General features: G+C 40.6%; 2 protein-coding genes across 3 annotated transcripts in view; both read right to left on the bottom strand.

The window, feature by feature from the left end:
• The window catches only part of LOC117714807 (C-type lectin domain family 2 member E-like), a 145,796-nt gene extending 136,095 nt beyond the window's left edge, over positions 1–9,701 (bottom strand). Inside the window, exons 1-2 of the mRNA XM_076940636.1 lie at positions 9,522–9,701; positions 6,937–7,062 (exon numbers count right to left, since the gene is read on the bottom strand). Coding sequence (XP_076796751.1) covers positions 6,937–7,062; positions 9,522–9,609 — 214 coding nt within the window. The 5' untranslated portion in view covers positions 9,610–9,701. The remainder of the gene's footprint in view (positions 1–6,936; positions 7,063–9,521) is intronic.
• LOC117714819 (killer cell lectin-like receptor subfamily B member 1F) overlaps positions 1–22,667 on the bottom strand; it is a 525,987-nt gene that overhangs the window by 346,074 nt on the left and 157,246 nt on the right. The gene's annotated exons all lie outside the window — the stretch shown is intronic.

The raw sequence follows: 22,667 nt of genomic DNA, 5'->3' as shown, positions 1-22,667 counted from the left end.
GTCTCTTCACAGTAATACATAAGTTAACTAAGACAGGAACTCTCCAGCACACTGCAGGCTATACATTGTGTCCCAGAGTTCCAGCTTTTGTGAGCTCCCATGCTGAGGTGGGCTTAAATGATACATATGCCTTTGAATCGATTCTGATCTTGTAAGTAACCTCCCACCTAAATTTGTATAAGTAACACCAATAAAACTTACAGGTTTACCATGTTAGATTTTGATGGTATCTGTTATTTGGTCTGTCATGGGCTCCCTCTCTAGAGTGAGAAGATTTGTGTGTTGTATATGCCCAGAAAAGTCTATCATACAACAATCACACACAGTTAAATTATATAAAGTCATTAGTTTTTTTTTGTAAGAAAGTATCTTCTTGGTAACTGATAATCTATATAATCCAACATGGAATCCTACAGTGACTATCACAAAAACATACCTTCCTTACATATGTGGTTTAAACACTCTTGTGTTTGACACACTGTACTGTTCTCTGAGAATGCAGAAGTGAATCACATACAAAATTTTTATTATTAGTTTGCTAGAAATGAGATGGACTGCAAAGCTGAAAGACCTAAATGCAGTATGAATAGAACGCTGAGAAAAGTATTTTTCTGAATGAGATATGCTTGTATTAATGAGCAGGGTAAACCCAGTGGTGGTGGTACATACCTATGAATTCAGAACTAGGGAGACAGAGGAAGGTAGATCTCTGACTTAAAGACCAACCTGGTCTACAAAGGTATGCAGGGCTCAAGACAGCCAAGAATACACAGAGAAATTCTGTGTCAAAAAACCAAAGAACAACAACAACAAAATACCAATAATAAAAATACAGATTCAAAATAAACACAATGTACTATAAAAAAAGAACTTTAAAAATTTTTAATTTCATTTCAGTGTGTGTGTGTGTGTGTGTGTGTGTACAGTGCAAGTTTGAAGTTCACATACAACTTGTTGTGGACAGTTTTAGGCTTCCAACATGTGGATCCAGGTGTTGAACTCAGTCTTAGTAGTCGGTGTCTTTACATTCAAAGTCATATTCCTGTCCCTGAAGTAACACTTTAATAGAGAGCAAGGCTATATGGTGGTACCAGGCATCTGGGGCTTACAGAGTGACCTTGTTATAAAACAAAATTTACAAAAAGGGATAGGGGTAAATCTCAGTAGTACAGTGTTTGCCTAGCATGCGTGAGAAGGTTTAATCCATATATAAAGTAAGAAGAAAGAGTTAACAGAGAAATTGCTTGTGACCTGTTATTTCGTCCTTTTTGGGACTCATCAGTACAGTGTAGCACATAATCCAAAAATTTAAAATATTTGTCCTTAAATTTTAACAATGTTTAAATGATTGCAAGATTAGGCACTAAATGCTTTAAGGGGGTTGGGGGGTGGGGGTTAGTAATCAACTGTCTCCTGATTGGAAAAAAACTCTAGTAAAGAATAAAATTCATGTGGCGTACTTATGTATGGAGTTCTCAAAAAAGTTAAATTTGGAAAATAAAATGACACTTGTTTGTAACATAGTCTTAGACTGTTGATTTTTAAAAATCTGAGAAGTAAATTGTAAAAGTATTTGACAATGCTATTAAATCTCAGTGTGCAGCATTGCTTTTAATCCTGTATAGAACTGCCTTCATATTGGTCATTGAAATTTTTTAAGAAAATGCTGACTATATTCACTATAATGTTTGGAGGCCACAGGCCAATTATCACCTTTTCCTGTGAGTACAGAATCATTTCATGGGTTCAGCCACCCCATATTTTAGGTCCCTTGAATTCATAGCAAGGACAAATGAAAAAGTTCATACCTGATCATGAAATGAAGCTCACTAATACAGATCTGTTTATACTTTAGTTTTACATATGAGTACTAACTCATACCCAAGCACCTATTTGATTTAGAATCATCTATCTGAATTCTATGCAGTAGATCAATGACCCTCTAAGTGAATTTTCATCTTGGCTGTCAATGTGATTATTGATGGATTTGGATAATGGTTTTGGTAGATCAGGAGTAGAGGAGCAACTGTAGATAGCAGGTCACAGAGCATCTATTCTCACGCATGCTTTGGCATATTCCCTACCCTGGCTTTACAATTACTGGGCAGCGTAAGGTGTTGGGCTTGTTACAGATCCAATTTCTTACATTGTTACACACAATTTCTTATGTGTGTATCCCCTGCTGCTGAGGATACCCCTGTCACTCAGGTAGGCACATTCTCCTCCTCCTCGGGTGAGAGCCCTAAAGCAAAGAATAAATAATTACTGCACAGGCTGACACTGCATTCAAGCACCTGCAATAGTTTTACACCTAGCATTGTTTGCATCCTCAGGGCTCAAATTGAACACCACATCTTTGTCACTCATCTATGTTGAACCCTGGAATGTGCATACAAGGGAATACACTGGTGCTTACTATCATGTTCAAATGGAACTGCTGCTTCAGGTGACCTCAGAGAGGGTGATTTTCAGTTGTTGATGTAATTTACACATGTATAAAAGTGGGGGAAACCCCACTTCTTAGTAAATTTCTTGGAGGTCGTTAATGATGGACCTGACTTTAACTGCATTTTACCAATCCAGTGAAATATCTCCATTCAAAATGGCTAGCTATGCTCACACACAAGAGCTGTCTCTGGGCTTTATGATGAGGTGGCATTAGAAAGATTACCAATATCCCCGGACTCTCTGTGGCTTTAAACAGGTACAGTGCAAACAGAGGATCAACAAGTCTTACCCACAGTTCTGTACTGGCTTCCTGGGTTTTGGAGCCCCCACTTCCCACCTATAGTTCTGACACAAGCAAAAAAAATTTTCAGTTGGTGATGGAGCAGACAACATCTTCCCCAGATGCTGATATTATGGTATAGATTTTTGAGTGAAATTACTCTAAGTAAATGTGTTGAAAGATGGCCAATAAATGGGATGACATCTAAAATTTGTTGTGGTGTTTGCATCTCTTACAGATACAATGTACACATCTCAGAGAAATTGAACACAGTATAAGGGAATTTTTTCTGAGAACATACAAGTTGTTATACTCAGTGTTGTCTGTCCATATCCAAGGATGCTCTGTTGATTCTCTGTGCAGGCCAATCCAGTGGTCAGAAGGCCCGTTGTATCTCTTCAGAAAATTCTGTCATAGCATAGATGAAATAAATACACATGTCTCTCAGTTTCACAGGATCCTTGAGTCTCCATCCAAGAGCCTCCTCTCAGGATGGCAGCTTCTTGTAACTGAGGGTCATCAACTTTAGAGCCATAAAAACCCTCAGTTCTCAGTGTAAGCATTTTACACACATAACCCAAAATACAATGATGATCACCCATCCCATTAGTCATGGAAAGTCTTTGATTTATGATGTCCTTGCCATTTTTAATAGATGCCACATTCAGTGTGCAACATGTGAATACTTGGAGAAAAGCTTGCATGACCACAAGGTATCTCTGGAGGTTGTATGTCTGGCCTGGAAGGTCTTACTATGCGCACTACATGAGAACAGGTCTCTGCAACAGCTTAGGGCTCAAGCCAGAAGCAATGACCTCAGGAAATGGCACAAACTACTGTTCTCCACATGTACCCCATCTGCCTGACTGAGATCCTTCCCCATGCTTTAGCCCCAAGCTCTCTATCTCAAGGCAGTACATATTCAACAGAAACACAACCAACCCATTTCTGATCCCCTTTCTTACCAGCTCCTCCAGACTCTCAAACAGAGCTAGATGGGCATCTAGTGCCATGCAGGAGAACTGGCTGAATGTCCAGTTTCCAATGTCTTCAGAAAAATAAAAGCATTTTTTTCCAAACCCAATCCAGCCACTTGGACATGTGGCAAAGCAAGGTCCACAGGTCTCCATGATTGCGTTTTTATTTCTCACTAAAATGCAGACAGTGATATAAAAATGTAATACAGAAACTTTTCTATGTCTGCTCCCTTTATCCAGTCATCCAGACTTCAGTTGTGAAGTGTGTGCTAGGAATATAGCTTTCTTAACTGATCACTAGGAGGCCCCTCCTAGCATGAGAAGTTCCTAGTCCAGAGCCTTCCAGTGGAGCTCTAAGGAAATAGTTTGACTTTTCTTCTTTGTATTGTGTATTTTGGGACAGAACTTAGCTACTCACTGCTGCCTGGCTTTGATCTCACAATGTGGGCTGAACTTGTCTGGAGATTGTAATAATCCTCCTGGCTGTTCTTTCTGAGTACTGGGAACAAGATACCATGCCCTGTGAGAAACTCATTTCTAGGCCATCAGCTTCTTAGGACTGTCCCTGATTCCTAGAACCCTACAGCATGCTTTCCCATAATCCTCTTTCACATTCTTCTTTTCTCTAACCAAAGAAAAGAAACTCTTGTCTGGATTTTACTGTAGAGAAATGCCAGCATACAAAACATGGCAGGGTCAAGTAATTTTTGATACTAACATTTTGATCATAAGTGTCCTATAATTCTGTCTCTCTCTCTTTGTCTCTCTCTCTCTCTCTATATATATATATATATATATATATATATATATATATATATCCAAACATGTGCTGGCTCTTGTTATAGAAACTCAGATTAAGAAATCTGACAACCATGTTGTATAGTGGTGGCATATGCCTTAAATCCCAGTAATCAAGGGACAGGGCAGAGGTAGGGGCAGGGGCAGGGGCAGGGGCAGGGGCAGGGGCAGGGGCAGGGGCAGGGGCAGGGGCAGGGGCAGGGGCAGGGGCAGGGGCAGGGGCAGGGGCAGGGGCAGGGGCAGGGGCAGGGGCAGGGGCAGGGGCAGGGGCAGGGGCAGGGGCAGGGGCAGGGACAGGGACAGGGGCAGGCAAAACACAGTCTGTTTAGAAGCATGTTAAGAAACAGGGACACTTATTTACTACTGGTGGAAGAACAAGCTGATATAGTCCATATGGATTGTTCTCAGAAAACATAAAAATAGACCTGCCGTGTGACCCAGCTGTGACACTCCTGGGCATATATAAAGAGAACTCCACATCCTACCACAGAGATACTTGCAAACCTGTGTTTACTGCTCCCCTATCTACAATAGCAAGGAAACAGACCTGACCCAGATGCTCACCAACTGACAGATAATGTACCTGTGTTGCAGGTACAAACCAGAATGTTTCATTTAGCAGTTAATGAAATTTGTAGGAAAGGGGGGTCTCAGAAAGTATAATATTAAGGAAGGGCATCCAAGTTCCAGGAAAACAAGCCCACTGTAAGCCCTCACACGCAGTCCCAGCCTGCAGCGGACAGTGTGAGCAGCTGTGTGGGTAGGCATGGAACACCACACAGAGGGGAGAAGAAGGAAGAGTGACATACAGTGACGAGGAAGGACGGGATGCAGGTAATGGGCTACAAGTTGTGAAAAGTTTAAAACAGAATTGTGCTTCTAGTTTCAACTCTGCCATAGATTTTCTTTTTTGTGGCAGAGGAGTGTACAAAAGTGTGACTGACAGTGAAAGTCTAAACCATCAGCAAAGCTTCCTGGCTTCAGAATGGTATTCTAACCGTGTGGAAGTTAGCGAGATATGAAGGTTTGGGTCTTGGCAAGTGTTTCAGTGGCTATGTTGATGGAGCTGTGTGATGTATTCACCTGTGAGTCTATTATAATAAAGTGGTGTGTGTGTGTGTGTGTGTGTGTGTGTGTGTGTGTGTGTGTGCAATTGTGCCAGCATGTATATGTATGTTGTTGTGGTCGTTGTTGTTGTTGTTGGTGTGTGTGTGTGTGTGTGTGTGCAATTGTGCCAGCATGTGTATGTATGTTGTTGTAGTCGTTGTTGTTGTTGTTGGTGGTGGTGGTAGTGTGTGTGTGTGTGTGTGTGTGTGTGTGTGTGTGTGTGTGTGTAAGAAGATGAAACTGCAGCAAGGTTTCAGATGATATCTTAGAAAAATAACAGATAAATTTCTCCCCTACGTTTCCTTTTTCCTTCCTATAACATATCAGAATGTATCGGCTGCTCTTTTAAATGTCTACGGAATTTCCAGAAACAAGTGATCTCTGAAGGAAAATATTAAATAGGCAAAATGATCCCCTAACTATTTTTAGTGGGACTGTGTTATAGCTGTCCCCAGTTCTCATACTAAGTACCGCAAGGCTCCAGTGAAAGGGGCAAATGCAAGGGGCAGTGAGGATGATGGCACTTCTTTCATCTGACTCTTCTTAGGTTATATAATAGTTTAGGATACACTGAGTAAGATTTGTTGGCAATTGTTTAACCTGTTCAGACTTATATATTAGTCACTGGCTCAGTCAGTTAAAGCTAATTATATAAAATGATTCAGGCATTGGTGGTGCACATCTTTAATCAAAGAGGCAAAGGTAGGCTGATTTCCAAGTTCAAAGCCAGATTGGTGTAAATAGTGAGTTTCAGGGCATCTAGAAAAACCATGTCTCCAAACTCCATGATATCCAACGAGATCATGGAATATTTACTCCAGCTATGGCAGCAAAGTTATATAAGATTTTATCACATTATTCAAAACAGAGTACAACTAATCCCTTAGGAATCATATTCTGGAACTTTCTAACCATGGGTCATGGGTTCTGTACCTTTCCTAACCATATGATTCCTCACTGTCCTTACTTCCTTTTAGCTGCAGCTTTGGGTTCCTACTCCTTGAGCTTCCTACACTGAGATTTCCTCTCCTTACTCTCTGTCTTGGAAAGTTCCCCCAGGTGGCCATATGTCTCTTGCATCTCTGTCTAGAGTTTGCTGAGTGTCATCTTCTCAGAGATGCTGAGCCTGGCCTCCTGTGCACACCACAGCCTGTGTGTTCCTTCACTGCATCTTCCTGCTGGAACCTCAGTTCCCAGAGAACAAGAATTTCTGGTGTATTTTCTCTGGAGCCCTTCCCACAGTGCCTGGCTCACAGAGGTCAGTAGTATAACTGACAGTGTGAATGTGGACAGAATGCTGCAGAATTTGGAGAGTCAATCACTTACCTGACAAAGCAGCAGAAAGAGCAACTACAGCTACAGTGAGGACTGTGATCACTCCATAGCAGCAGTAAAGCTTAGCATGAGACTCAGGGGAGACAATTTTGATAAATTTTGCTCGGAGTTTTTTACCTGAAAATATAAATGTGAGAATGTCAATTTTAAAAACGTTTTATAGAAAAATATAAATTTACCCCAGAACCATGTGCAGATTTGGCTTGTACTTCGCTAGTGCAAAGCCTTTCAAAGAAGCTTTTAGTCCATAAGTGATGTCCTTGGTTCACAGAACATTAGAGGAAAGGGAGACAGACATTCTATCATAGAATCCTCCAGTTATCGAACGAACTAAGGGCCAACGAAAGAGCAAGAAACAGAAAGAGTGAAGATCAGGGTGAAGGAGAACCACAACAAGGTTATCTATAAATCTGGCTCCATAGGAATAGACCTGGTTAGGACTGAGGAAACCATGATAATAATAAAAAGAAAAAAATCAATGTACCACAACTGTGGTTACCAGTACATGACAGTCAGGAGTTCAAGGCCAAACTTGGCTAAATACTGAGTAAGAGGCTGATAGAACTATATTATAACCTGTTCTATCTATCCATGAATGTAGCTAACTAGATAATTTACTCTAAAAACCACCTAATGATATATAATTCAATATATTACCAGAAAAATTAAAACAAGCATTTCTTCAAAATCAGCAAAAGCATGTTCAAAAGTCAAGGTAAATCCAAAATAACAACTCTGAACACATTAAGAATTGAAGGAAGTTCTCTAACCTGATAAAAGGTTTGTACTGGATAGGATTGTGTCACGTTGACACAAGCTAAATTCATTTGAGAGTAGGGAACCTGAGTTAATACAACACCTTCATAAGATTGGGTTGTAGGCAAGACTGCACTATATTTCCTTAATTAGTGGTTGGTGTGAAAGAACCCAGCACACTTTGGGTGACATCATCCCTGGGGTGGTCATCCTGTCTTCTGGAAGAAGCAGCATGAACAAACTGCTAGGAGCAAGTTAGTAAGCAGCGCCCACAACAGCCTCAGCATCAGCTCCTGACTCCAGGTTCCTGCCCTCGGTGAACTCCTGCCTGAGTTCCTTCAGTGATGAACACTGCTGTAATAAACACTCTCCTTCCAAAAGTACTTTGGTCATGGTGTTTCCTCCAAGCAATAGAATCTCTAATTAAGACAGGTACCTACGATACCCCAATACAAAAATTGACGCAGCATGAATGCTTTACCCAGTGACCCAGAACAAGGCAAGGATGTCTGCTCACACTGTTCTAGTGTGACCCTGGGGGTTCAGGACCAAAGGACAAGAAAAAGAAATCACAGTCAAGCATCATAAAAAGAGATGAAAGTTTTGATAGTGAGACTACATGGATATATCTACATATACAGTTCTAAACAGTCTATTACAGGGGCTCTAAAAGTCTTCAAAGAGTTCATAATATTGCAGAAAAAATATATCAATGCACAAAATAGTTTTCATTTTATACACTGACTCCTCCTGTTTCTCTTTCTTCTTTTATTTAAACATCAAGTGTTTATTATGGAAAAGTTATATCATAAACAAAAAGCAGTATGATAAATTGTCAACTCAGGATAACTTCTCTCACAGAACTATGGGCTGTGTATACATATCTATGCAGGAAATAAAAATGTTTCAACTATGGGAAAATTTGGTTCAGTTGAAAAGCATCTACATTCTTTTTGGTCTTGCTTTTTTGGTGAGTATGAATGCTGTTTTCCAGGAAAACATTTTTTTTTTCAGTAAAAGAAACAAGAAAAAAATTAATGTAATAGAAGAGGGTAGAAAGAAATAAAAAAGATAAAAGAACAAAACAGACAGCTTCCAAATACAGAAGAGGGGTTTCTTTCTAAATACAGAAATTCCACAGGATTGTTCATTTCCATAATTTAGCACAAACCATGCATGGCAGAAGATTTGGTGGTTGGGGATTCAACCTTGGCCTGCAGTACACCTTCTCCCTTCTATTTGAAGCAGATCTGCAAAGCTCTGGCACCACAGGGAACCTCAGAGCTGGGATCATTGAAAAATTAGAGTCTCCTTCACTTTGGGACATAAGGTGCATGCACTGCAGCAACATCCTCCTATTCATCAGAGTGTCCTAGCCAGGGAAACACACACACACACACACACACACACACACACACACACACGCACACGCATGCATGCACACACAAGCACACACACACATGCACACACATGCACACACATAGACGCACACACATACATACACACACACACAAAAAACAGGCTAAAGACACAAATAAAAACAAATATACAACAAAACCCAAAAATCAAGACCAAACAAAACAAATCCTATGTCTCAGGCTTTTGTAGTTAATTCATGACTCATTTATCTTGTCCAGAAATATTTGAGTGTTGAATACTCTGATGGAGTAACTAATATAACAGATGCCTCCAAGCATCTCCACTCGTACAGAGACTCACTATGACAGGTTAACAGGCAGGATTCTCAGCTCTTCTGAGGGTCTCTGTTGAAACTTCCCTCTATTCCTTTAGCTTGATTCAAATTGCATTAAAATACATACCCATTTCTCCCTCCTGAAGGCAGTCTGCAGCAGTGAGGTCTGTCTTCAGTATGCCTGTAGAAGCCTCTTCAATCTTTGCAGCACTCATCTATGAGCTGAGAGGAAGAGCTGAGACTCAACTGAGCCCAGGAGGAGATTTGAAACAAAACAGTGTAGAGGGAGAAGGAGCCATATATACTGTCTGAGCTTTCTAGTAAGCACTTTACAAGCTCAGCCCAGACAGGTGATTCAAGTGTTCAGGTCACTCCTACATGTCTCATGTGACTCCTTCTCAGTCCTGAACACATCACCAGTCAGCACATAGATTTCTGTCTGTTGGAGAAACAGAATCACAAGGTAAGAGATTGTGACATGAAATTAAGTGGACTTTAAACTCAATAAATGAAACTACTAAATGCTTGATAATTGCAAAATGTTCCTTACTTATTATCACTGATTCTTTAGGAAGAATATTGCTTTGATGGAAGATGCTGTTATTAATTGGAGAAACTATTTATTTTGAAACAGGGTCTCACCTGTAGCTCTGGCTAGCCTCAGTCTCACTTTGTAGATCAGGATGGACTCAAGTTCTTGGAGAACAGCTTGCCTCTGCTTGTAAGTGCTAGCATTAAAAATGCAAGCCACCACACTCAGCCTATTTATTTTAATGTTGGAAGATTTTTACTCACAGAATCTCTATATTTGGCCACTCTCACAATCATCAGTAATTATGATATTGGTTAGAAGAACCAGGGCACTGCTGATATACAGATGAAGGGAAACACACAGCTACAGAACCATGACCTGTCCAGGGGTCTGTCCTAGGAGCAGCAGCTCCATCCTCAGTGGGCACTCCACAAAGAGTGCAGAAACAGATCCCTTTGAGAGATATTCTTGCATTATGGTTTACAGCATGTAAACTGGAAAGTTACAACATTTATGTCAGTGAGTGCTAGAGTGCACCAAAGAACTAAGTACAACAGATAAGAGAGGAACAAGCATACAGTGCGTGTTGTAAAGAGCAATATATGCAGTGTAGTGGGAAAGTATATTGTGTTCTAGTTCCCCGAAGGGTTGGCAATGGTAATAGACAGCAAAGTCCAGGTATAGCCACAATGTAATGGTGTGACACTTGCACTTTACCCACTGAGATTGGACGAATTACCTTATATCATTCTATTGGTCTTCTATGATATTCATAGCTACCTGTTCCGTGCGCCTCCCGTGTTCCCTTTAGCCCGTGGAAGAGTGACACGGAGGCAATATTCGGGTGGTTACTACAACGAGGCTTTACTCCTTGTATAAGCAGAAGTGGAAAGACGAAAAGACAGGAAGAGGCACAGCTTAAATACACCCTAGAGTGACGTGTTCACTTCTGATTGGCTGTTCACTCATTACCCATAATATGCCCCGGGATGGGCAGTGACTTTTGGCTCGCTTTCTTGCCTTTGCACCTGTGCAGTCAGTTGTTTACTAGTGGGAGGACAGGATGTCCATGCCATCTTGGAATGGCGAATGTTGACATACTCACTGCGGCTCCCAACATCTCCCCCTGTTTAAATTATTAATATGGAACAGCCTTTTGCCTATCAAGTGCAGCACCAATCAACATTCGAACTCAAGCCCTATCAAGCAAACTCCATCTTGGGGGAATAAGGGATCAAGAGCTTACATCCCGAAGATTCTCCCTTACCCTACCAGGTGCAATGGAAACAAGTCCTCTGGGTGCAAGGGCTAAGGGGATGTAAAGAGGAATTGACACCTGTCCCTGTGCAATGGAATATAGTTCCCAGGAGTACAAGGGCTGTCAACCTACTATTCAGGTACCACAGCTATTCAGGCAAGGGCTGGCTGGACTTAGACCTCTCATCGACCCAGTGCAATGGGCTGAACCCTTGGGGTGCATCGACTGAGGGTCTCAATCATCGGCTACTTTCTTAGCCTAGATAGTCAAATTTCAGGGGAGGATGCTTGTTCCAAGGCTGCGAGTGCTTGGGCGATAGCGGCCTTGTCACATTTTTGCTGGGCTCTGAGCTTACAAACCAACCATCATGAACACCAATCCACAACATAGGGCTGCATCAAACAGGCCTACCCCCACCCTTTTAGAAAGAAAGTAAAGGCAGAAGAAATTCAAGAAGTAAAATCGCCAGGGGAAACAGGGTAGTCATCTTGCAATCTGGCTTCCTTCTTCACGATCTAAACCAGCCGCGTAGGGACCCAAATTGAATTTTCTTCACCTGTGGAATAAGCACAAACAGCCCCCCTTCCCGGGCCACAACAGGCCCTCAGCCAATCTTGTAGCCTCTTGTTCTTACGAGGGACAATGGCTGCACGGCATTCAGCTGTGGCATTTACAAAGATCATCTGTTCTATCACCGGCATTGCTTGCTCTAAGCTCACGGGGCACTCCCTGTGTGCCTGCCGTCAGGAAGCCGCTTCCCAGAGCAGACTGTCTCCCTCCTCTGGCTGTCATTCACACCACGCTCCCTTGCTCTTGCTCTGCCAGGCTGCAAGCCGCTGCAGATAGCAGAGTGCAGACTCCCCTGCAAGCGGTCTGACCCGGGCCCCGTCGCAGCATCTCTGTTCCCACAGCCCGAGCCGAGAAGCACGGCAGGGGACCCTCGAGCCCTAGCGAGCTGCTGGCACCGGGACTGAGTGACTTAAGATCTTCCTTAGTCTTATCTCAGAATGGCTATCCTTTGCACAAGCGGCTACTTCCTCCTCTATGCTCTCCTCCTCGGAGCTGCCCAGTTCTATGGAGTCAGGCTCCTTAATGAAGTACGGGAGGGGGGTCCTTTTGACCTCCACTCTCTCTCCACCCACCGGTGAAGGGTCCCTAAGCTTAACGAGCTCTGCAGTAGCCCTTGTTCCTTTTGAGTACTCTTTCCTATGGCCAGGCTCCTTGGCCTGCTTCTGTTGCCCAGGCTTTCTTGCCTGCTTCTCTTTTCCAGGCCCTTTGGCCTGATGCCGGCTAACACACTCTGGTTCTGATAGCCTGGAGCGGACCAGTCTTGAAACCTCTTGACTTGCCCTAATAGCTGAAAGCAACGCAAACAAGAGGCTAGCTATTGCTGCGGCGGCAATGGGTGAATATCCACCCGCAATGTAGGCTTCTACCCCAGGCATACCTTCCAGAGGTGTACCTCAATCCTGTAGTCTTTTAACCCTCCCCAAAACTTGGGTGGTCTTCCGCGGCGCCTTGAAATTCCCGGGTTTCGGCACCAGATGTTCCGCACGCCTCCCGTGTCCCCTTTCGCCCATGGAAGAGAGACACGGAGGCAATATTCGGGTGGTTACTACAACGAGGCTTTACTCCTTGTATAAGCAGAAGCGGAAAGACGAAAAGACAGGAAGAGGCACAGCTTAAATACACCCTAGAGTGACGTGTTCACTTCTGATTGGCTGTTCCTCATTACCCATAATATGCCCCGGGATGGGCAGTGACTTTTGGCTCGCTTTCTTGCCTTTGCACCTGTGCAGTCAGTTGTTTACTAGTGGGAGAACAGGATGTCCGTGCCATCTTGGAATGGCGAATGTTGACATACTCACTGCGGCTCCCAACAGCTACCTGTGGCTATTTCAAGCCATTTGGATCTGGTTTGTCCTCTTTCTTCTTCTTGTCTCCTCATCCTGTCTCCTCTGTCTCTCTGTCTGTGTCCTGTCTCTAAAACTCTCAGCCCGCCTTCTTTTTCCACTGCCCAATCACAGGTTCTAGCCTTATTTTTTCACCTGCCCTCACCTGCTTACAGACAGCAATCTACAAGTTGTCTCCTATCTCAGTCCAATGGTTGATACAAGCTAGTAAAGGTTGAAATGTCAGATTGTAAGTACATAAGACTGTTATAGAAAGGCAAACAAGAAAAGAGACCATGGATTAAGGAGCAAGATGGAAAATTTCTGAGTCAGGCATTCTTACTTCTGAGGCCATTATGTATTAAAATCTCTTTGAAACAAAGTATTATAAAGACTGGCATAACTGATGTTAACTAGAAGCTTTAGCACATGCTCCCTGTTATTACTAACTTCCTTCCCCAATCCTGAACATTGGCCAACATTTAACTCTCCTGGGCCCTGAGAAGAATGTCCTAATTTCAGCTGAGAAGCAGTTACAGAAGAGAGTGTGTCATCTCTTATCATCAACAAAAGGCAAGACTGTCAGGTCCAAAGAAAACCACCCATGTTCTACAGGACCCCCTTGGGTAGCAAGCACAGGCTGCTTTGGAGCAGTCTGGAATACTGGTCCAAAGCAGGGGCTCAAGCTGGTGGGTAATGCTGAAAACCTGAGGAAAATCCATCAGAAGCATGTTTGTGTCATTTTGCCAATTATTTCCTGAAAAAACGTGAAGAAACAGTGAGTGGCAATTATTATGTGGAATATGGAAACCAGTCTGCCAAGGATATTTAAGAGCCAGGGGCCCAAGAGAGACCAAAAATGAGAGTTCTACAAAAGCGTTGGCCCCTGGCATTTGTAAGGTTTTCCCAGCTCATGAATGTATTTAAATGTTTCTTCTACTTGCCTGGACTGAATTGCATCAGCTTTTCAGGTCCAGGGACTATTGGCTCTGCAAGATCACCTGGTGCTGGATTTTTAAAAGCTGTTTTAGAGAAGTTTGCTGGCCCCAGTTGATTTCTTGATTGTGTGGGTCAGCTGATTGCAAATCTGCTGGGATGGATATACAGTAGGGACAGAAGGTAAAGTTAAGGAGCTTAGAGGGAAATTTTTATTTCAGTTCTACACTTGAAACTTCAGGCCTGTGGTTCTGGTAGTTGGGTGTGTGTATAGAAGGAGTCCTAATACCAGGGGAAGGAAATAGCCCACACTCAGGGATACGGAATGAGAGGAAAATCTTAAGCTGTTGATCGACAGGAGTCCTTATTTAAAGTCCATTTTGATTTGTGACAATGGATTCAAATCCAGACTCTCTGAAGCTTACATGATGGTTTTTACATTTACAAAAAAAAAAAGATAAAGTTTTAGATATATTAGCAGGATCACTGTAATCTGCACTGAAATTCTCACAGTAGAAAAAGTAGCTAACTACTGTCTGTAAATAGTTGGAATAGACTCACACCTTAGAGCCATGGTAGAAGCTTGAGGGACCCAAAAGGATAGTTCAAGGTTAAAAGCATAAATAAATATGTATATTTATCTTCCCAATATATCTTTGTTTGTTTCTATCAATTATCTAAAATATATTCTCTCTATAAATATCTATCTCTATCATCTATACCTATCTGTATCTTTCTATAAGTTCTTATCGACTATTTCTCTATCTATCTATCTATCTATCTATCTATCTATCTATCCATCTATCTGTCTATGTATCCATCCATTTCTGATTAGAAAACACCCAATAGAAATTTTAAAATCTTGATTCTGTGACTATGATAATTGGAGCCAGTGCATTACCAAGGCTATATTAATAGCTTACTAGAACTCCATTAAAATGTTTAAACTCTGAACCTTTGGAATCTTAACATCATGTATTGCCTTTAAGACTTTATTTCACATACCTCAAGTCACATCCTCAGACCTCTACAGTTTGAATTTGCGTACCTCAAGTCACTTCATTAGACCTCACATACTTTACATCCCTTTCTTAGACCCTCACAACTATAATGCATTTTAAGGCATTTAAAAATCCAATCATTTATTATGAGACATAGGTGGTTGATTACTGAGAGCAGTCGTTAAAACAGCAAGATATTTTAAGTGGAGGAATGAAGATGGTAAACTGTCAGCGTTGGTAGCCTGATAGCCTGAGTCTGTTTTTACATTGAAACCTATTTTTATGAGTTTGTCCGTATTAGAGTGAAGCCTGTGAGTCTGCCTTTTCAGCAGGAGACTTAGTAGTGTAGAAAAAGCAGGGCTTTATTTTCACATGTGAAGTGGACTGACCAGGGGTGAAGGAGTTGGCTGAAATCAACTCATTGCTGCTAACTGATAAAGCCACCTCTGACCATCATCACATCAGGAATCTGAATAATAAGTCTGAAGAATAAATTTGAGCAGAAAGTATAATCCAAATGACCTCTGATCAATTACAACGACAGAACTACCTAGACAGCCAGCGCAGGCTCCTCCATGTGACCTTGAAGACTTTGTTGGTGGCAGAGGTCATCAGTCTTCAGCTGTCATACAGAACAGCATTAAGTTCTGCTCACACAGAGCATCATCAGCCTTTGGTCACCAGATGCAGAAGAGCTGAGAGACTTTGCTGTCAGTGAGGAACTTGAGAAAACCAACCTATCTTGTTGAGGCAGAATAGGGCAGTCAACCCAACAGGTTCCTTAGTGTGCTTGGGACCCTGAACACATGTGAGGCCTGATGCAGTCCTCGGGCCAATGATCAGTGTTGCTACAATCCAGATGGATTCATAGTCTTCAGAGATAGCCTCAATTGCTGCTACCAGAAGCTAGCATTTTGTTTATCAGGGAAGCCTTTTCATTAAACACTTTAAATACCATATTCAGCAGATCTTTTTGAGGAGTTTGAGAAGTACACTTGATTGTAAACAAACTTTATTAGTTTTTAGTTACTTGCTTCAGTCTTAACCTGAAAACACATACAGAAGGCTAAAGCATGTCTTTGTAAATGAATTGCAATTTGAACTTCACACGACTACAGGCATAGCTGTGAGCACATTTGATCATTGTAAGGGGAGATATTTAGAAATCTGCCAGAGGCCATCTATCTAATCGGCGGGCGGCTTTGCTTAGCTCTTGCCACCATGTTTGGGACTAGAAGTGGTCAAAAGCCATGCATGCCACAGCTAAAAGTGGCCAAAGGCCAAGCATGCCACAACTAGACCCATGAGAAACCAGAGTGGTATCTGGCTCTGCCAATCTACCACACTGTCACCACAAAGCTTCGCTGAGCCCCAGGAAACACCTGCCATCCTCATGGTACCAGGTATAAATGAGACTCTTAATGCTAAAGATTGTCCAATGGATTTATATATTTGGAAATGTTCAATTAACAAGATGCCCACACAATTAGAATTGTTACCCAATATCTAACCTTTTGATAGAAATTGTTACCCAGGACTGCTTTTGACTGCTTTTCCTCCTCCATGGTTGCTATCTTTCTTCTCCTCCCCTTCCTCTCTTTCTCTCTCCTCCCAACTCCTCACTCCTCCTACCTTTCATACTGCCCAATCACAGAGCTTTATTGCAAATGCAGAGGGAAAATATCCCACTACAGATAATTTATAAAGTAACTGAACATTAATGTGCATGTCTTATTTATCTTTAACTGTTACAGCAAGTTAGTAGCAAGTTGTTATAAAAATAGGTTTGCTACAACATACATAAGTTGAATTCAATTCTTGTTTATAAAAATAGAACTTATTAACAACATATGTTTACTGGATAGGGTAAGTTTAATAAAGGTTCATAAATTCCTACATTAATAAGTGTAAGTCTACTCTGGTAGTTTTATAGATTTTTCCCTGTTAAGTTTGAGCCTTAAAATTTGAATTGATGATTAATTGAAGATCATTTGGTATCAAAACAAGCCATAAATGCAGTGCCAAACTATATTAAACCATAACTATACTCATAGGGACTGGCAACCTTGCTTTTCTGATACTTTCACAGTATATCATTACAGAGCACCAAAGTTTCTTGCATGACTCAGTGTATCCAAATAGCTAAAGCTTAACAAGTTTAGCAAAGACAAAACAAACAAACAAACAAAAATCTCTACCTAATCTTCAAGTCAATTCCTGCTAGCCTGAATAGACCTTAAGAGTTTATAAATCTTATTTATCAGGCAAACATAATTTATCACACATATGTTGTTTCTGATCTAAAAATTTCAAGAAGCCCAGTTTTGAACACAAGTTAACAAAGATATAAGTGGGTACATATACATCTCTAAGTCAGTTTCTGTTAACCAGAGTGGACTTACATTTATTAATGTAGGAATTTATGAACCTTTATTAAACTTACTCCATTCAGAACATATGTTAATTTTTATAAGAATTGAATACAACTTATATATACCATATGTTGTAGTAAATCTATTTGTATAATAATAGTTGAATCCAAGTTACATACAAGTATGTTGTAGCAGATTAAGATGATCTATATGCAGATTTTTACGGGGTTCACCTAGATCCATTACAACTCAAATGTCAGGTCAATACAGATGATGAAGATTTGCTGTAATCAAGCTACTACTGATTGATCAAGTCTACAGAACACATGCAGAAGCTGAACTGTGACCCCCAAGCCAGAATATCACAGAACAATTAACTTATGAACCACAAATATCCATGACAAGTTACTGTTGTATTTTTCTACTAATGAGAATTTAGGGATAAAAACTTTCCTTTTTACAGTCCAACCAATCACATTCATTTGTTCTTTTGTAGTTAGGAACAGTCATTATGTTTCAGGGAGCAAAAGATGAGTAACAGGAACTGTGGTTAAGAACAGTCAGAGTGCAAAGTTGGACAGAGATGATTTAGCATGTTGAAAAGCATCTTCAAGTTATATCTAGAAGATAATCAAAGAAAATTCAAGTTTCTCGGTTTGTAACTGAGTAAGTCAGTGCTCCACCAGCTTATCAGAATTCCTTTGATCAATGTTAAAATCTTGAACTTTTGACATCTTAGTATAACAGTAGCATAGTGGGGGAAAGAAATCTGAAACATTTGCCATTTTTCATATACCTTAAATCACTTTCTTATATTTCCATAACTTGCATCTACACATCTTAGAAAATCATTTTTTAGACTATCAGAACTTACTTAACCTTTCACACCCTCAGACTGTTACACATCTTAGAACATTTTCTTAGGCCCTTAGAACTAGCATAGAGGGCATAGAGTGCTGGAGAGATGGCTCAGCAGTTAGGTCCTGAGTTCAATTCCCAGCAACCACATGGTGGTTCACAACCATCAGTAATGGGATCTGATGTCCTCTTCTGGTGTGTCTGCAGACAGCTACAGTGTACTCATGTAAATAAAAGAATATAAATAATATTTTTTTAAAAAAAGAACTAGCATAGATTTTAAACCTTTTTCTAAAATCTAATCATTTATCAGAGACAGGCATAACTACTACTGAGAGCAGTCATTGCAAAGCAAGTTCTTTTAAATAAACAGTAAAAATTACAGTTGAAGCCTGTTTGTATTTTAATATGAAGCCTGTTAATAAAGCAAACCTGTCTGCCTTTTCTTATCAAGAGTCCCCAAGCTCCATCCACTGTTTGGCTATGGGTGTCTGCATCTCTCTGAGTCAGCTGCTGGGTGAAGCCTCTCAGAGGGCAGCCAAGCTAGACTTTTGTCTGTAAGCATAACTATCATTAATAGTGTCAGGGATAGGTCTTGCCCATGGGATAGGTCTCAAGTTGGGCTGGTTATTGGTTGGCCATTTCCTCAGTCTCTTTTCCATCCCTATCCCTGCAATTTTTGTAGACAGTATTTTGTTTTTTTACTTATTCACTTTACATGCCTGCTCACTGCCCCCCTCCTGGTCACCCACTCCCACAGTCCACAATCCTTCCTGCATCCCTTTCTCCTCTGAGCTGATGGAGGTCCCCCCTTCCAGGCACATCAAGTTTCTGTGAGGCTAGGTGAGCCCTCTCCCACTAAGGCCAGCAAAGGCACCATATAAATTATCAAATCTTTTAAGATGTTCATAATTATAGTTGTAGTCATGCTAAATACTACCATTATGAGTCACAGAAATAAACTCTATTTATAGCTTCCTCTTTTATGTTTTCAAGGCATAGTCTAAAGTAAATAATTAAATCCAGACAAGGATTGTTTAACTCAGATGTGCTTTATAGATACAAGCCCTCAAACATGTCAGAGATCTACTGAATATGGTATTTATGATGTTTAAACTTACTATGACAGACAGATCGTTGCAATGACCCCCAAGGTCTCCAAGAAGATAATGGACACAGCAACCAAAGCCTCCACCTGGATTGTGGTAATGCTAATCAATGGGAAGGGCTGTCCCAGTGCCTTGCTACTCCTGTCTGGATACAGGAGGTATCCCTTTCTGGTTCCATATTCCCTATGCTGGGGAGTCCCAGCTAACGACACCCCTATTGATTCTTGGGTGCCTCTCTTACCCCTGGTCTCTGATGAGAGACATAAATTTAAGGCAGTGATTCTCAATTTCTTTTAATGCTGTAATTCTTTAACATTAGTTTCTCATGTTGTGGTAACCCCAGTCATCAAATAAATATCTGATTTGTAGGCAACTCTAAGCTATCCTTTTAAAAAGGGTCCTTTTACCCTCAGAGGATATAGAAACTATTCTAAGTTCCTCATCAGACTGCTTGCTTAAGGTCATTTTCTCATTGTATTATAAGAGAAATCCTTTAGTATCTAGTATTTGGCTGTGGCTCTAATTTTTATCTTTAATTGACCTATTTATCAAGAGCACATATAAATAAAGATGTTATAATAAAATATCTGATAGAAAATGTCACATAACCTTACAAATTTAAACATTTTTAAAAGTTGTTTTTAAAATATCCAGCTTTAAATTATCTGTAAAATTCCAAAACTTAAAAAAAAAGAAGTTTAAAATCTCCCAACTAGGTGTTTTTGCCATATCAAACATTAAGCACCCCCTTTTAAGAGTGAAGACACAGAGCACAACCATAATGTTTACAGAATGTTTAGACAACAAAACCAAATTTTAACAGTGTAAACAATGTGGTGTCTCCAAAATCAATACCAAATGATTACATTGGTGTTACAATGTTTGGCTGACAGCAAGATGTTCTTCTATATGAATGCATGGAGGTGCAGCTTTAATACTTCATTAATTGAGCATTGTCTAAAATCCTATCCTTTACAAACCCATTTTTTTTTTAAAAGACAGGACAGGAAGTATATACAAATCTTATCACATTTAAAAGTATCTTTGGAGACCTGAATCCTTGGTCAACTCATGCCATGTGTTGTTGCCAAGAATGGCTTCAAACTTGAATTACTTGTTTTAAGTTTTGTTACAGATGTTACAGAATTTTAACATACCCAATAACTTAGAAGCCAATAATCTATAACCAAAACATATGGATTCTAGTAAATTATACATTTAAGATCAATCAGAAACAACCATGTAGTAGCAGTGTTGGCCTTCTAGCCAAGAGAGCAGTGCTCCAAGGTCAGTGCCAGAATATCAGTTTTTGTTGTCTAAATTCAGCTGCTTTGTTCTATAAATCCTTGAAATGAGTTCAAACTAAGTCAAGGGATAAACGGCTGGCAGATGACATTTGGCTTGTTTCTCTGAATATGAAACAGAGCAACAATCAAGCAGCTAAATGAAACTACAGATGCAAAGTCCCAGACATGGATAGACTAGCATGCCAAGGACAACCAATAGACTTGGAGAGGAGATGAAAGAGAACAAGATGTCTCACAAACGGGATCCAGAACCAGAACTAGGTGTTCTTCCAATGGGAACCAGAGAAAAAGCAGAATGTTTCCTGACTTCCTCTTACTCTAGGAGAAATACTGAGACCAGTTTCTATTTTCTTGGATTCCAAAGAGATTCAAGCAAAAGACAGAAGACAGGCATACTTCTGGAGGTTTTGGACTACAAAAATGAAGTCCCCAAATGCAGATGATTATAAATCTGGGACCTGGGTAGAGAGATTGAATTCCTGGCCAATGTATAAAATATTATAGGATCTGCTTATATACAAAACAACTCAATACCAGATCACTGTAAACGACAAAAATTTATTGTAATCAAGCCACTACTACTAGATCTGGGCTGCAAAACACGCTCAGGAGCTGAACGGCGACCCCAAGCTCAAGTAAGAATGTAGGTTGTGCAATCCAACTAGTCAAATGCATTTGTTCTTTTGTAGTTAGGAACAGTCATAACGTTTTGGGGGAGCAAAGGATGATTAATGGGTGCTGTGGTTAGAAACGGTCATTTTTTTCCAGTCATTTTGTTCTGGAAAAAAAAAAAGATGAATAACAGATGCTGTTCGGATATTGGGAACTCCTCAGCTTTCCTAGGTCCTGGGACTTTGGAAACCAAATGGCAGCACTTAGGACAAGTTTCTTTAGCTTGTTCCCAAAACTGCTGACTTTTTTGTTATATTTAAACTGACATTTTGTTATAGGTATTCTATATTTTTAAGCCACACCCATTACAAATCCTGAGAAAAGAGAGTTTAAACGTGGTCATAAAGAGATTTCTGAGAGCAGAGAATAGAGAAGAATTAAAAATAAGAGCATTTAGAGAGTAGGGAGCAGAGAAAACTTAGAGAAAAGAGATTTGGGGATAATGTTCTTGTGTGATGGGGTCTGAGGTTCATATTTCAGCCTCAAGCCCAGCTCTCTGCATCCTGGTTAGTGTCAAGAATAGTGGTTGGTACACAGTCCTGTTGCCACAGGTCAATGCAATGCTCCTTCTAAGTTCCTTGTATCAAGATGAACTGTGTTCTCTAATCTGTGGGCCAGAATGAGGTCTCCTAAAATGTTCTTCTGTCAGTTATGTGGTCACAGAGTGATGCAGCAATACCACATCTTATCCACCGTACCACTGAAAATTTTATCTATTTGTTTGACTCTCAAATACTTTTTTTATTTCCTATGCATGCCTGGATTTAACAGATATCATATTTACTAATGTTTCCATTTCAGCCATAGACTCATTTAGTGTTTTCTGTCCGGTCAAAGCCATGTCTGCCTTTGACAAGAATGGATTAGGCCAGTCTGGGCAGGAGAAGGAGCCATCATGGTCTGGGGTCTGCATTGCTGTGCTTGTTTTATATGGATTTAAGTCCAAGATTTTCCAATTACTTATCCTGGGAGCTTAGACAAGAATTTTTAATACTTTCAATGCATTTGTTAATTGGTCCTGAATGGAGGCAACAGTCCTCTATGCAGAGTATAGTGTTATGTACAGGAAGATAAATGGGCCTCTGGTGCAGGGCTAGATTAGGATCTTATTTTGGGTCTTACAAAGGAAACACTTGTTACAGGTAATAAAGTCTGCTCCAGACCATCAGGGATATGGTTGAGCTGTTGTGGGAGACAGTAGGGCCCATTACTAAAGAAGTAAAGAAACAAATGGATTACTAAATATGCAGCCAATGACAGACTGACTGAATGAGTCAATGATAAAAACCACCAAATGATCCAGCAATTTGTCATGGAGTACATATCAGAAAGATTA

The sequence above is a fragment of the Arvicanthis niloticus genome, chromosome 9 (assembly GCF_011762505.2).
Source record: "Arvicanthis niloticus isolate mArvNil1 chromosome 9, mArvNil1.pat.X, whole genome shotgun sequence".
In the NCBI taxonomy this organism is placed as follows: Eukaryota; Metazoa; Chordata; class Mammalia; order Rodentia; family Muridae; genus Arvicanthis; species Arvicanthis niloticus.
The sequence above is the reverse complement of the archived record's forward strand: the minus strand, read 5'-3'. Positions and strand labels throughout refer to the sequence as shown.